Source organism: Gopherus evgoodei, chromosome 5 (genome assembly GCF_007399415.2).
Source record: "Gopherus evgoodei ecotype Sinaloan lineage chromosome 5, rGopEvg1_v1.p, whole genome shotgun sequence".
NCBI lineage: Eukaryota > Metazoa > Chordata > Testudines > Testudinidae > Gopherus > Gopherus evgoodei.
In genome coordinates this window covers 58,057,415-58,070,613 of record NC_044326.1, presented here as the reverse complement: position 1 = coordinate 58,070,613, position 13,199 = coordinate 58,057,415, and the positions used below count along the sequence as shown (strand labels likewise).

Here is a 13,199-nt window from a genome sequence, read left to right as displayed (position 1 = left end):
TAAAGGAAGCTCAACATTAAGAACCAATTCCCCTGTTCAGTATCAACATATTTCTGATTCTGTGCCAAGCAGCTTTCACATTTTTGTGTTCACCAGGGTTTGTGCACATTATATGTAGGGTGGCCAGATGTCCCGATTTTATAGGGACGGTCCCGATTTTGGGGTCTTTTTCTTGTATAGGCTCCTATTACCCCCCATCCCCATCCCAGTTTTTCACACTTGCTGTCTGGTCACCCTCGTTATATCTAAAAAATAGCAAGAATCCAATACTGCTAACACACACACACACACACACACACACACACACACACACACACACACACACACACACAGAAAATGGCTTTCCACCTTCTCGTAACTTCCAGATGTTGTAGAGGAGTAAAGGTGATTTTTAATATCAGACAACATATGTCTTTGAAGACACCTGTCAAAACTTTGTTCACTGGGTCTTGCCTTACAGTGAGTAAAGGAGAAAGCTAACAGCATAATAATAAATGGAGATATACCTATCTCCTATGACTGGAAGGGTCATTGAGTCCAGCCCCCTGCCCTCACTGGCAGGACCAAATACAGATTTTTGCCCCAGATCCTTAAGTGGCCCCCTCAACGATTGAACTCACAACACTGGATTTAGCAGGCTAATGCTCAAACCACTGAGCTATCTTGTCCTTTAGATTGTAGGACTACCTATTTCCTTTAGTCAATGGCAGCATTCTGGATGCTCTTTGCTTACTATTGGGAACTTATTTTTAATTAATAACACACATTTTGGGCAAAATAACTCCACATTTTGAAATCCTCCATAACTAACAGTGACACTTCTCAACTATTTAAGCCTATATACACTAAAAATATTTAAATGATTATGTACCTTTGATAGGTAACACAAATCTTTGCTTTTACATTGAAAAGAACACCATCAGGATATCGTTCATTATGTTCAAATTAATTATTCAATATTGTTATAACAACTTGCTTCCTGGCTTTTGGACATCAGACCCATGTGCACTGTGCTGTTTATGTATGGTTGCTTGCTCTACTATCATTGATATTTATTTAAAGGGTAATAAAGAACTGAAACATTTGTTTTTTGGGGAAAAACCCAGACTTTGCAAATAGATATATTTCAAATTTTAAATCCTATCATCCCTGAAGATACTCTGTCAGGATTGAAAATAAATATATTTAAATAAAAGCTTTGCCTCCATCTTTGTCCACCCTTCTCCTCTCTGTGCAAGGAACTCTAGTACCATAGGCATTTGTTTTCTTGTCAAGAAGCAATGTATGAAATAGACCCGAACACTGCCCCCCGCCTCCCCTCACAATATGCATATGATGGACGAGGAGGAAGAGGGAATTTAGCTGTGAAAAAGAAAGCATTTCTAAAAGCTATACATAAGTACTAATTACAGAAATTCCCACTGAGTTCAGTACAGCCAGGATTTCGCGCTATGATGTCCCACACATTATGTCCCAGTTGATTTACAGGCAAATAAGATTAAGTCTGCTTTTGAATTTTTCTTTTAGCAGCTGGAGTAACTTTGGAAGGAAAAAAATTCAGATGTTACTTTATATGAAACAAAATAATATTCTTGAATACCGTTCCTACAGTGTATCATTTCTCATAAGCATCTTCATGGTCTGAATTATGCATATTTGCTTACTGGTAAGAATAATTGAACATTTCCTTATTACTTTGATATAAATATACTATACTCTACTTTGTTAAAAGTGTCTGATTTGTGCTGTTACTATTTGTAAACAAGCTTTGCAGATTATTTTCTAGACCAGTGGTTTTCAATCTTTTTTCATTTAAAGGCCTCTAAAAATTTTGAATTGAGGTGTGGACCCCTTTGGAAATTCAACCTGTGGTCCATAGACCCCTACCCTGGAAGTTTTACACTGAAAACTGACTGAACAGAATTCAACTATAAATGTTGCATGTGCTTGGCACAGTATTTGATGCACAAAGGGCACTAAACTGTGGGCTTCTATGGTAACAGTAACACTTCCAGGCTTTGACCTATATAGATGGGCGTATTCACATACTTTTGATTGATCAGAAAAACAGAATGCCTTCTCTGGCATCTGAAACGTTATTTTCTTTAGTTAGACATAGTCTGCAGGTGCCAGGGGTTGAAAACCACTGCTCTAGACCTATTCCCAATTAATCTCTCATTAGTTCCCTGTAAAGAAATAAGAAGGAATTCAATATTTGAATGATCAAAGAGTATCGTCACTTTGTTATTCATTATATCCTGTCAGACCATAACAAAGTATTTTAACAAACAGGGATAAGGAGAACATATGAAAAGCAGTTGCTTTCTTCATAAAATGTAAAATGTTCAGGGCCCTCTTTTGTAAGCAATCCTAAAACTCTTTATATTTTGTCATCACCAATTAATTGTATATAATTGTGCAATCAAAACACCCCAAAATTTTAGCATAGCAAAGGTACGGTTATCCCCTTAGAAGTCTGTCCTTCCCCTCATCTTCCTTGATGTTTTCATCTGGGATATCAATTTTTCACTGAAGAATGTCTTCATGTGATTGGATCTGAAGTATCCAAGAGGTATTAGCAGCTAGTTCAACACGTCAGTCACGCTTTGTGGTAGGCACTTTCAAGATGCACAAACAAATTACTGTTAATCTGCTGGCAGCTACCTTTTTACAATTTCGTTCAGCAACTACATTCAGTCAGAGTTTACTACTACTTAAGAGACATGCACATTAAGGTTGTTTGCAACATTAACATTCACTTGTCCTTTCATGTGTAATAAACTGAGCGTTTTCGTTTGTATGTTCATCTGCTTCTTCCACAGGGTTCTTTTCCTGTATTCCACTATTTTCTGAGCAAGTATCTTCATCTTCCTCATCTCTAGGATGACCTTCAAGACTGTGTCTGATGCCATATGCAAAGTAAATAAAGAAGCCTTCCAAAACAAAAAAAAAAAAATACTTTTTTTTCAGGCAAACAGTGCATTAAAAGTGATTCCCAACCCCCTGGATAACTGAACCCATTAACCTGAACAGTTCCCTGTCTCTGGTATGCAAATTACTACTAGTTCTTCAGGCCTTTGTGCCTGTTAACGCAGCTTTTCTCTACATTAAAGACAACTGGCAGTGCTGGGCCCCAGTGCAACATTTCTATTTCCCAGTCATTTGCGTATGCTCTTATCTGCATTGGTAATGGTGAGTGCTGCCTGTAATTCATAACTGCAATACAAGTTTGGAGCACCAAAACTGACTTTGCAGTTAATGTATATTTCTTACAATTCTAAAGTACTGCAGTTCAGAGGAGAATGATAGAGTAGTAGGAAATAGATACAGTAGTTACAAATACTCCTCTCTCTACAATTTTGACTATAATTATTAGAAAAATATTGACCTTGATTTTACATATTTTTCTCCCCATGTTTTCTGGTCTGGCTTACAAACAGACAGTCTGTACCAACTTAAGTAAATTGATTTAGGAACTGAGCTAGTTAAATCAGTGCAACCTCTTCATGTGAATACTCTTAAATTGCTTTAACCAACTTAAGCTACATCAATATAAAGCACTTTCTTAAACCAATTTAAAAAAAACTGTCCATATAAATGATTTGCACTGATTTAACTAACTCAGTTTCTAAACAAATTTGGTTAAAATCAGTGCTACTGGTATGTGTGTGTGAACAAAGCCTACACAGATTTCTCATTATCTACCACTACGCTGATTGAATCTCAGCTAACCTTTCAGGAGCATTTTGACACAACCACCACTTTCAGCTCTCATTTTATATTTACCATAGGGTGACCAGATAGCAAATGTGAAAAATTGGGATGGGTGGGGAGTAATAGGTACTTATATAAGACAAAGCCCCGAATATTGGGACTGTTACTATAAAATCAGGACAGCATGTCACCCTAATTTACCAAAACAAATCCTGAGAATATGTTAAATATTCCCTGTTTGGATTTTGTATCATAAAGCGTGTTGAAAGTGCTGCCTCTGAAATAGAGTAGGCAGGCAGAAAAGATTTACCAGACTCAACGTTTCCAGGTCTACATATACAACACCTCTATCTGGAAGACAGCAATAAGCTAACTGGAATTAGTCCTGTAGCTTTTACGAATCCTGCCACCTCACAACTGCTTGTGCAGTTTTAGCAGCAGATGCATATATCTTCTGAGGTATGCTTTTGTTTTGACTAGTGATATCATTTTACATTTATTGAAAGAAAGCTTTTTATTTGAATAGTTAAAAGAAGATGATTAACTGATTCCTAGAAAGAACCACAAGAGAGGACCCATCAATCCTAATGTAAACCGTTGTTATAAAGTACCTACCAAAAGCCATCCAGAAGCTAAATCTGATCCAAGTCTCTCCACTTAACTGTACCATCAAGTAAATATTCACCAAGATACTGAAGGATGGCAAAAATGGCAAGAATGGAACCTAAGGGGAAACAGTTTATAAGATAGTAATGTTTTTCAAACCTTTCCGCACACAAAATGGCACATTTCAGTTTTGTAACACAAATAAGGGAAGGACAGACCCACTCACTAGTGAGAGTAAGACACATTTCCTGTTTACACATGCATCCGATGAAGTGGGTATTCACCCACAAAAGCTCATGCTCCATTTCCTGTTTAGTGTAAGGTTTAATCACTAGTTTCTGCAAAACTTACGCTTTCATTTAAAAAAAAAGTTTTGGTCCCTACAGTTGCAGAGAAAACCTTGTCAATTTGCACTGAACATACAGCAATGCAGTGCTGAATTCCTGAACTAATCTAGGTGGGAAGCCTGAAACAATACTTATTTTATTGATTAAAATTTATATTCAACAGCCTTTACCCACAGCTCTCAGCACACTTTATAAATAATTAAAAAGGATAACATGCCTCAATAAAAAAGCACACACAATTGATATCCCTGTCCTTCCCAATCACCCTACCAAATAGCTTCCCATACCTCATCCCATCATTCAGCTCATCTCCACTTTCCTAACTGCCCATTAAAAAAAAAATCCTTGTAGTGTATGTGAAAGACTTATTCATGCTCCAAGGAATCATGGCACACAGTCCAAGCAACTGGGTTTTTGTGCTAAACTGCTCCTCCAGGGCTGGAAGTAAGGAACTCTTCCCTCTAAGTTACAGGCTCTGTAGTAGTGAAGCCACTCTTCAACTGCTATCCCAACCTGAGGGCTAAAATAGCCTCTGTGCTGCTTGCCCCAGCACTCCCCAAGTGGTAGGGAATAGCTGGTGGACCTCTGTACTAGACAATTTACCAGCCATATCCAACAATCAGTGGTGTGAACGGGATATGGACGGCACACCCAATGCAAGGCCTCCTCATTCAGTCTGCAGTGAAATCATACCAGAATTGATCTGAGACAGTCTAGACAGTGTGGTGGTAAAAATGCGTATGACCTGTCTACACTAGCACTGCCACTATCACCAATGGAGATACAATAGCGCAATGGTGAGGCATTGTCTGAAAAAAAAACACACACATACACACACACACACACACACACACACGTTTATTAAAACAAATTTAAACTCTGCATTATTTGTGTTATCTTACTCACCATAAAGGCTACTTTCTGCTGGTTCTGAGGCTGCCTCCACATGGTGAGAACTATGACTATGAAGAGTACTACCAACACAGCAAGAAGACCAATGCTCCAAGGCTCCATATTAGCAATAAAATGAATCCCATATGTGGTCAGAATACTCAACCCACACACCAGAAAAGCTGTGTGAAAAAGAAAATAAGAATTGGAAGGAAGTCAAACCTCTCAAAATTGTTTAAATAAACATGCAACTTAATCTGATAAAGCAGATCTTTACCAATAGAGACATTATCAGATGTTAAAATGAAAAGAGTCTGTTTTGACAAGAAAACACTTTATTCTGCCTTATTTTTGACTGAAGAAAAATAAATAAGATTATGGAACAAACAATAAAAATCTGTTTTCGTACCAGAATACTTCATATTTGACATTTGTGAGAAGGTACTCTAAGATGTTACCATTGGATTTGAACTTTTGTTCTGCTTAATTAAATTCCACTATTTATGAAACTTGATTTGAATGTATTGTACTTATTTGGGTATCTGTAGACTTACCTAATAGACCCACCAAAAAGCTAACGGTAGTGGCAGACTGCTCTGTAGGCAAACTGGATGGATTCATCAATGTCTGAAGACTGAAGTGGTGCCCCTGAAACATGCTAATTTGAGATTCCCTTTCTGATCCCGTCAGAGCCTCTTTCTCTGGAGAATATTTTGGTTGCTCATAGGTCAAATTGGGTTGGTACCTATCCACAAATAAATAGATATTTATATACAAGACTGTAACAAGTAAAGAAGTTAAGCTTGTGGTGGGGGTTGAAGGAGGATGGTTGTAAATACCACAGCAATCTCCAATGATTCCACTTTACACTAGTAGCCACAATAAAAAAAATAAAGTCTCCCCTTTCAAAATTTGTGTGGAATCCCTTCAATCTTCTTTTATTTCTAGGTAGTCTATTTAATCTCTAAACTCTCTGCAAAGAGGCCTATCATCCAACACCATCTGCCATACTGGGCACTATCATATATAAAATAATAAAGGAAGATTACACCCTAGTAACCTGGTTTCCCATAACCTGGACTTTCACAGTTTAGAATGGAACAAGAGAAACACATAAGAACTGTATGCAGTAAGAGCTCTCAAACTGGGGATTGCAGACAAGTGTTGTAGAGGAGTGGGGTCATAATCACCCTTTCCTTTCCATTTTGCTAAATGGGACGGTAATCCTGAAGGAGTCGTGGAATGGAAACGATTGAGACGGGTATAGAGGATACTACTAAAGGTAATATAGTCTCTTAAAAAGTTAACAACTACAGATCACCACTTTTACAAAGCTAACACTATGTCTCCTAAGATTTTCTGCGATAATAATAAACTAGAAGAGGCTTTTTGTTTATTTTTTAACTATACTGTGGGAAGCAGTTGTTTTTCAGCAAAAATACTTATAATCGAAATAGAAAAAACACAACACAATACAGCAAAGAGTCCTGTGGCACCTTATAGACTAATAGACATATTGGAACATGAGCTTTGGTGGGTGAATACCCACTTCGTCAGATGCATCCGACAAAGTGGGTATTCACCCACGAAAGCTCATGCTCCAATACGTCTGTTAGTCTATAAGGTGCCACAGGACTCTTTGCAGCTTTTACAGATCCAGACTAACACGGCTACCCCTCTGATATTTAACACAACACAAAAGCCCTTCGTGAGATGAAGGAAAGTTATGGAAGAGGATTTCTTGAAATACAGTAGGTCTTTTCAATAGACTTTCACTGAGATGACCATGAGGTGCTTTAGAGAAGAAAAACACTTAGAAACATACTGATTGAATAAGGCTGAGATTTAACACCAACTTTGGAAGGAATGTAACGCTTTTATATTCATGCAACCTTACTATGGGAAAGAGCATATTCTCCTGTGATGAATTTAAGTTACTACTATCAGAACTATTGTTACATTTTTCAAAATTACCAGTTTGAGTTCCTCTGATTACTTAATTAGTTTTAACCTTCATTTATTGCCCCAACTACCAGCAATACACACAATTAAAAAAAAACCTCTTATGCATTGCAATACCAATGTATCATTATTATTCAGTTACCTTACATTAAAAATACCTTTAGATTAGCTGTAATTATAGACAAGTGTCACCTATTAGACCAGTGGCTCTCAACCTTTCCAGACAACTGTACCCCTTTCAGGAGTCTGATTGTCTTGCGTACCCTCAAGTTTCACTTCACTTAAGAAGTGCTTGCTTACATAATCAGACAAAAATACAAAAATGTCACAGCCACATTATTACTGAAAAATTGCTTCCTTTCTCATTTTTACTATATAATTATAAAATAAATCAACTGGAATATAAATATTGTACTTGCATTTCAGTGTATATTATATAGAGCAGTATAAAAAGTCATTGTCTGTACGAAATTTTAATTTGTACTGACTTCACTAGTGCTTTTTATGTAGCCTGTTGTAAAACTAGGCAAATATCTATATGAGTTGATGTACTTCCTGCATACACCCAAGAGTGTGCATACCCTTGTTGAGAACCACTGTATTAGATCACAAAAGGAGCACCATTCTATAGCTTATAAGGATGCCTTGCCTTGAGACATTTCTCTGACCTTGTCAAAGGCTTTCTGAAACTCTAAGTACACTGTATCCACCAGATCACATGAGAACATAAGAGTGGTCATACTGGTCAGACCAAAGGTCCATCTAGCCCAGTATCCTGTCTTCCAACAGCGGCCAATGCCAGGTGTCCCAGAGGGAATGAACAGAACAGGTAATCATTAAGTGATCCATTCCCTGTCGCCCATTCTCAGCTTCTGGCAAACAGAGGCTATGGACACTGTCCATCCCTGCCCATCCTGGCTACTAGCCATTGATGGACTATCCTCCATGTATTTATCTAGTTCTTTTTTGAACCCTGTTATAGTCCTGGCCTTCACAACATCCTCTGGCAAGAGTTCCACACACTGACTGTGCATTGTGTGAAGAAATACTTCCTTTTGTTTGTTTTACACCTGCTGCCTATTAATTTCATTTGGTGACCCCTAGTTCTTGTGTTATGAGAAGGAGTAAATAATACTTCCTTATTTACTTTCTCCACACCAGTCATGATTTTATAGACCTCTATCATATCCCTCTTTAGTCGTCTCTTTTCCAAACTGAAAAGTCCCAGTCTTTTTTTTAATAGCTCCTCATGTGAAGCTATTCCATACCCCTAATAATTTTTGTTGCCCTTTTCTGAACCTTTTCCAATTCCAATATATCTTTTTTGAGATGGGGCAACCACATCTGCACGCAGTATTCAAGATGTGGGCGTAACATGTATTTATATAGATGTAATATGATATTTTCTCTCTTATTATATATCCCTTTCTTAATTATTCCCAATATTCTGTTCACTTTTTTGACTGCCACTACACATTGAGTGGATGTTTTCAGAGAGTTATCCACAATGATTCCAAAATGTCTCTCTTGAGTGGTAACAACTAATTTAGACCCCATTATTTTATATGTATAGTTGGGATTACATTTTCCAATGTGCATTACTCTGCATTTACCAACACTGAATTTCATCTGCCATTTTGTTGCCCAGTCACTCAGTTTTGTGAGATCCCTTTGTAGCTCTTCACATTCTGCTATGGGCTTAACTATCTTGAGTAGTTTTGTTTCATCTGCAAATTTTGCCACCTCACTGTTTACCCCCTTTTCCACATCATTCATTAATATGTTGACTAGTACTGGTCCCAGTACAGATCCCATGGGGGACATCACTATTTACCTTTCTCCATTCTGAAAACTGGTAATTTATTCCTACCCTTTGTTTCCTATCCATGAGAGGATCTTCCCTCTTATCTCATGACAGCTTACTTTGCTTAAGAGCCTTTGGTGAGGGACCTTGCCAAAGGCTTTCTGAAAACCTAAGTACACTATATCCACTGGATCCCCCCTTGTCCACATGCTTGTTGACCTCCTCAAAGAATCTAGTAGATTAGCGAGACATGGTTTCCCTTTACAAAAACCATGTTGACTCTTCCCAACAAATTATGTTCATCCATGTGTCTGACAATTCTGTTCTTTACTATAGTTTCAACCAGTTTGCCCGGTACTGAAGTCGGGCTTACCAGCCTGTAATTGCTTGGATCATCTCTGGAGCCCTTTTTAAAAATTGGCATCACATTAGCTATCCTCCACTCATTTGGTACAAAAGCGGATTTAAATGCTAGGTTACAAACTACAATTAGTAGTTCTGCAATTTCATATTTGAGTTCCTTCAGAACTCTTGGGCGAATACCTTCTGGTCCTGGTGACTTACTACTCTTTAATTAATCAATTTGTTCCCAAACCTCCTCTAATGACACCTCATTCTGGGACAGTTCCTCAGGTTTGTCCAGACCTTGCTGATTCAAGATTGGGCAAATCCCAAGCATCTATTTTCAGTCTCCTAACTTATTGATTCACAAGATGAAAACACACTAGAAGGTCAGGATTTAGCTTATGAAGCAAATTTATTAGAGTATTTCACTATTCACATATAGCTCCCACAATTTACTGTGCTTGCTGTATACAGTAGGAGATAAAACAAATGATATTGTAAAATTAGAAATACGTTTCTAGCTTTGACATGAGTTCCTACTACACCATTTGGAGTTGAAGACCATATAAGTTATCTTTCAGAAAAGAAAACCCTCCTAGATTTCAAATAAGGTTTTGAATTTGACCTATGCCCACACTGGCATTATGCTGCGTCTATTCCTAGTGTACATCCAACTTTGAAGGGACACCACTTCGGGTAATCATTAAATTAAGAAACCACACACGGATCAACATTTTAGAAGAGTGAACCTAATTTTACAATATGTATGTACATAGAATAAAAGTTAAACAAACAGAATTGTATTTTAAATGTATTCTGCATAGGACAAAATAAAATATAGAACAACAAACGGGGGTAAAGGTGGGGCTCACCTGAGGATGAGAACACAGGCTGCTACAAGCGAATAAGCAAGAAGTGTACCAATAGACATCATATCCACCAGAGCCTTTAGGTCAAAAAGAAATGCCATTATAGCTAAAAAAAAAAAAAAGAGAGAGAGAGAGAGAGAGAGAGAGAGAGAGAAATACAGAGTTTGTATGAAAGTTACATATTGAGAGTTAAGATTTTTAAGGCAGCTCAAGAGGCTATGTATAGAATTTTTATTTAGTTGACTTACTAATAGTAATACAAATGAAACCATGGTAATGCATAAAAATGAATTTTCGAAGTAAAGACCCACATTTTTAAACTTGGTTGCCTGGAGTCAGACACCTATTTCTATATGTAGGCATTGAAATATAATTAGTCTCTTTTCAGTGACCCTGAGCACCCATAGCTCTCACTGTGGTTGTTCAACACGTCCTGAAAGTCACGTTTATTTGTATACCTAAACAGGGATTTAGGTGCCTACTAACTTTAGGAAACCAAGTTCACAAATTTTGGCCTACTTTTTTGTTTTCGAACATAAGACACCTGGAGAACATCTAGGAAACACTAATGAAAACCTTGCAGCCATAATTCTCTATATACCTGCTGTGTGATTTTTAATATGGTTATTTTAGACATATATTTAGTTGCATAGTAGGAATGGTTCTTAAGTTTAAGACAAAGGGGTAAACACAATACAGTTAGGAGGGAACATAATGAAAAATACATTTTAGGAAGCCCTTCACTGCTGTCATGTAAAAATGTCATCATTTTCAACTATGAAAACTGATATGTAACATAACCCTATGTGAAAACATTTCTCACTTAAAAATATAACACTTTAGTTTTACTAAGGTATTGTACAAAATTTTGGAGAATAATTATCAAAGAGGCAGATCCTGCAAGCGTGCTGTGCATAGAACTCCTACTCAAATTCTACAGGCTGAGGTTTGCACGGTCAGAGCCTGAAACCACAAGCTGACAGTGGGATCCAATCTACTGACGTGTGTGGATCTAAGACAGACTGGATCAGGACTTTAATCTATAACCGGTACATGTAATTTGTGTGTACTATGGCCCTAATTCAGCAAACCACTTGAGAACCTGGTTAAATCCCATTAAGCACATCATTAAATGCTTTGCTGAATTGGAGCCTATAAACAAGAGTAAGTGAATTTAAATGTTAAACCAGGCTGAATAAAATCTTAGTATTTTGCAGGTGATTGCATGACTTCTTAATAAACAGCATTGTTTTAAAAGTGACCTATTTTACACCTTCTTTGGCAAGGCAACTTCCCTGTGACTTCCAATGAGTTTCTTCTTCTAGCCTTAGCCCCCTCTAGATGGGATTGACTGTTTGAGTCCTCCTTCTCCTTTTCAGTTTGCTATCCTCAGAAACGTCAGAGCTAACCAGACCCTTCTGTATAACATCCATCCATCTAGTTTTGGGTCTTCTAATCCTCCTCTTACCCTCCACTTCTAAGTTTAACACCTTGTTTTTAATATATTCTTCCTATTATCTTTTCATATGCCCAAACCATCTACACCTGCATTCTGTCAGCTGTTCTATAATTGATATCACCTTTAAACCTCCCCTAATTCATTCATTCCAAATATATTCCATCCTAATAACTCCAAGCATCCCTCTTAATATTTTCATTTCCCTTATATTCAAAATCCTTCCTTCAACGTCTCTTCCTCAATGTCCAACATTCAGAGCCATACAAAAGTACAGGCCTAATTACCATCTTATATACCTTACTTTTGAATTTGATAGCTTCCTCCTATTGCAGATCTTTCTGCTCAGTTCTCTCCATTCTTTTCCTGTTCTGCTTATACTTCATCACTGAGTTCACCATTATTCTGTACTACCAAACCTAGGTACTTGAACTTTTGGTAGTGGCTGGCCCTCCAGACTTTACAGACCTGTAGTCTTCCTGCAAGTTATCGCTGAATGAACAGACCATATACTCTATTTCTGCTGATTTTCATGCCATTTCTTTCAAGTATGCACCTCAATCTCTCTAAATCTTCTTCCACTTCCTCTTTGCTCCCTCTACAAGCACTTCACAATCTGCAAACAGCAAGCACCAGGGTGCCACTCTGGATGTTCTCTGTAAGTGCACTGAGCACTAACATGAACACAAAGGGGATTAGTGCCAAGCCTTGATGTACTCCAATTCTTACTAGAAACTGTTCAGTTTCTCCAGATGACCTTCTGACTGTGATAAAAGCACCCTTGTACATGTCCTGGAGGAGTCTGATATAGTCTTAGACATCTGTTTCATTCCCATACACCAGATGCCTTCTCTCAGAATGTGGTCATAAGTCTTCTCAAGACTAATGAATACTATGTGCAGGGTTTTCCTCCTTCCTCTATATATTTACAGAAGCAAAGATTGCATCCACTGTTTTATTGACTAGCCTGGCATGAATCCAAAGTGACTGTCACTGATCTTTACTTCTCTTCATAGTCACAATAAATAAATTGTGTGTGTATATGCTAATGCATGCATCATTTTTATATTACATATATGTGTGCGTGCATGTGTGTGTACAGATAGATAGATCTATAAAAAGCATATACCCATCCCTACCTTCTTGATTTTATTACACACACACACACACACACACACACACACACACACACACACACACACACA

At 37.6% G+C, this 13,199-nt stretch overlaps 1 protein-coding gene across 3 annotated transcripts in view; it reads right to left on the bottom strand.

Moving 5' to 3' along the window:
- Nucleotides 1–595: 595 nt before the first annotated feature.
- The window catches only part of SLC7A2 (solute carrier family 7 member 2), a 115,311-nt gene continuing 102,707 nt past the window's right edge, over nt 596–13,199 (bottom strand). For all 3 annotated transcript variants that reach the window (XM_030565109.1, XM_030565108.1, XM_030565110.1), the window contains exons 8-12: nt 10,542–10,644; nt 6,113–6,303; nt 5,574–5,740; nt 4,330–4,438; nt 596–2,933 (exon numbers count right to left, since the gene is read on the bottom strand). In XM_030565109.1, the coding sequence (XP_030420969.1) occupies nt 2,749–2,933; nt 4,330–4,438; nt 5,574–5,740; nt 6,113–6,303; nt 10,542–10,644 (755 nt within the window). In that variant the 3' untranslated portion in view covers nt 596–2,748. The remainder of the gene's footprint in view (nt 2,934–4,329; nt 4,439–5,573; nt 5,741–6,112; nt 6,304–10,541; nt 10,645–13,199) is intronic.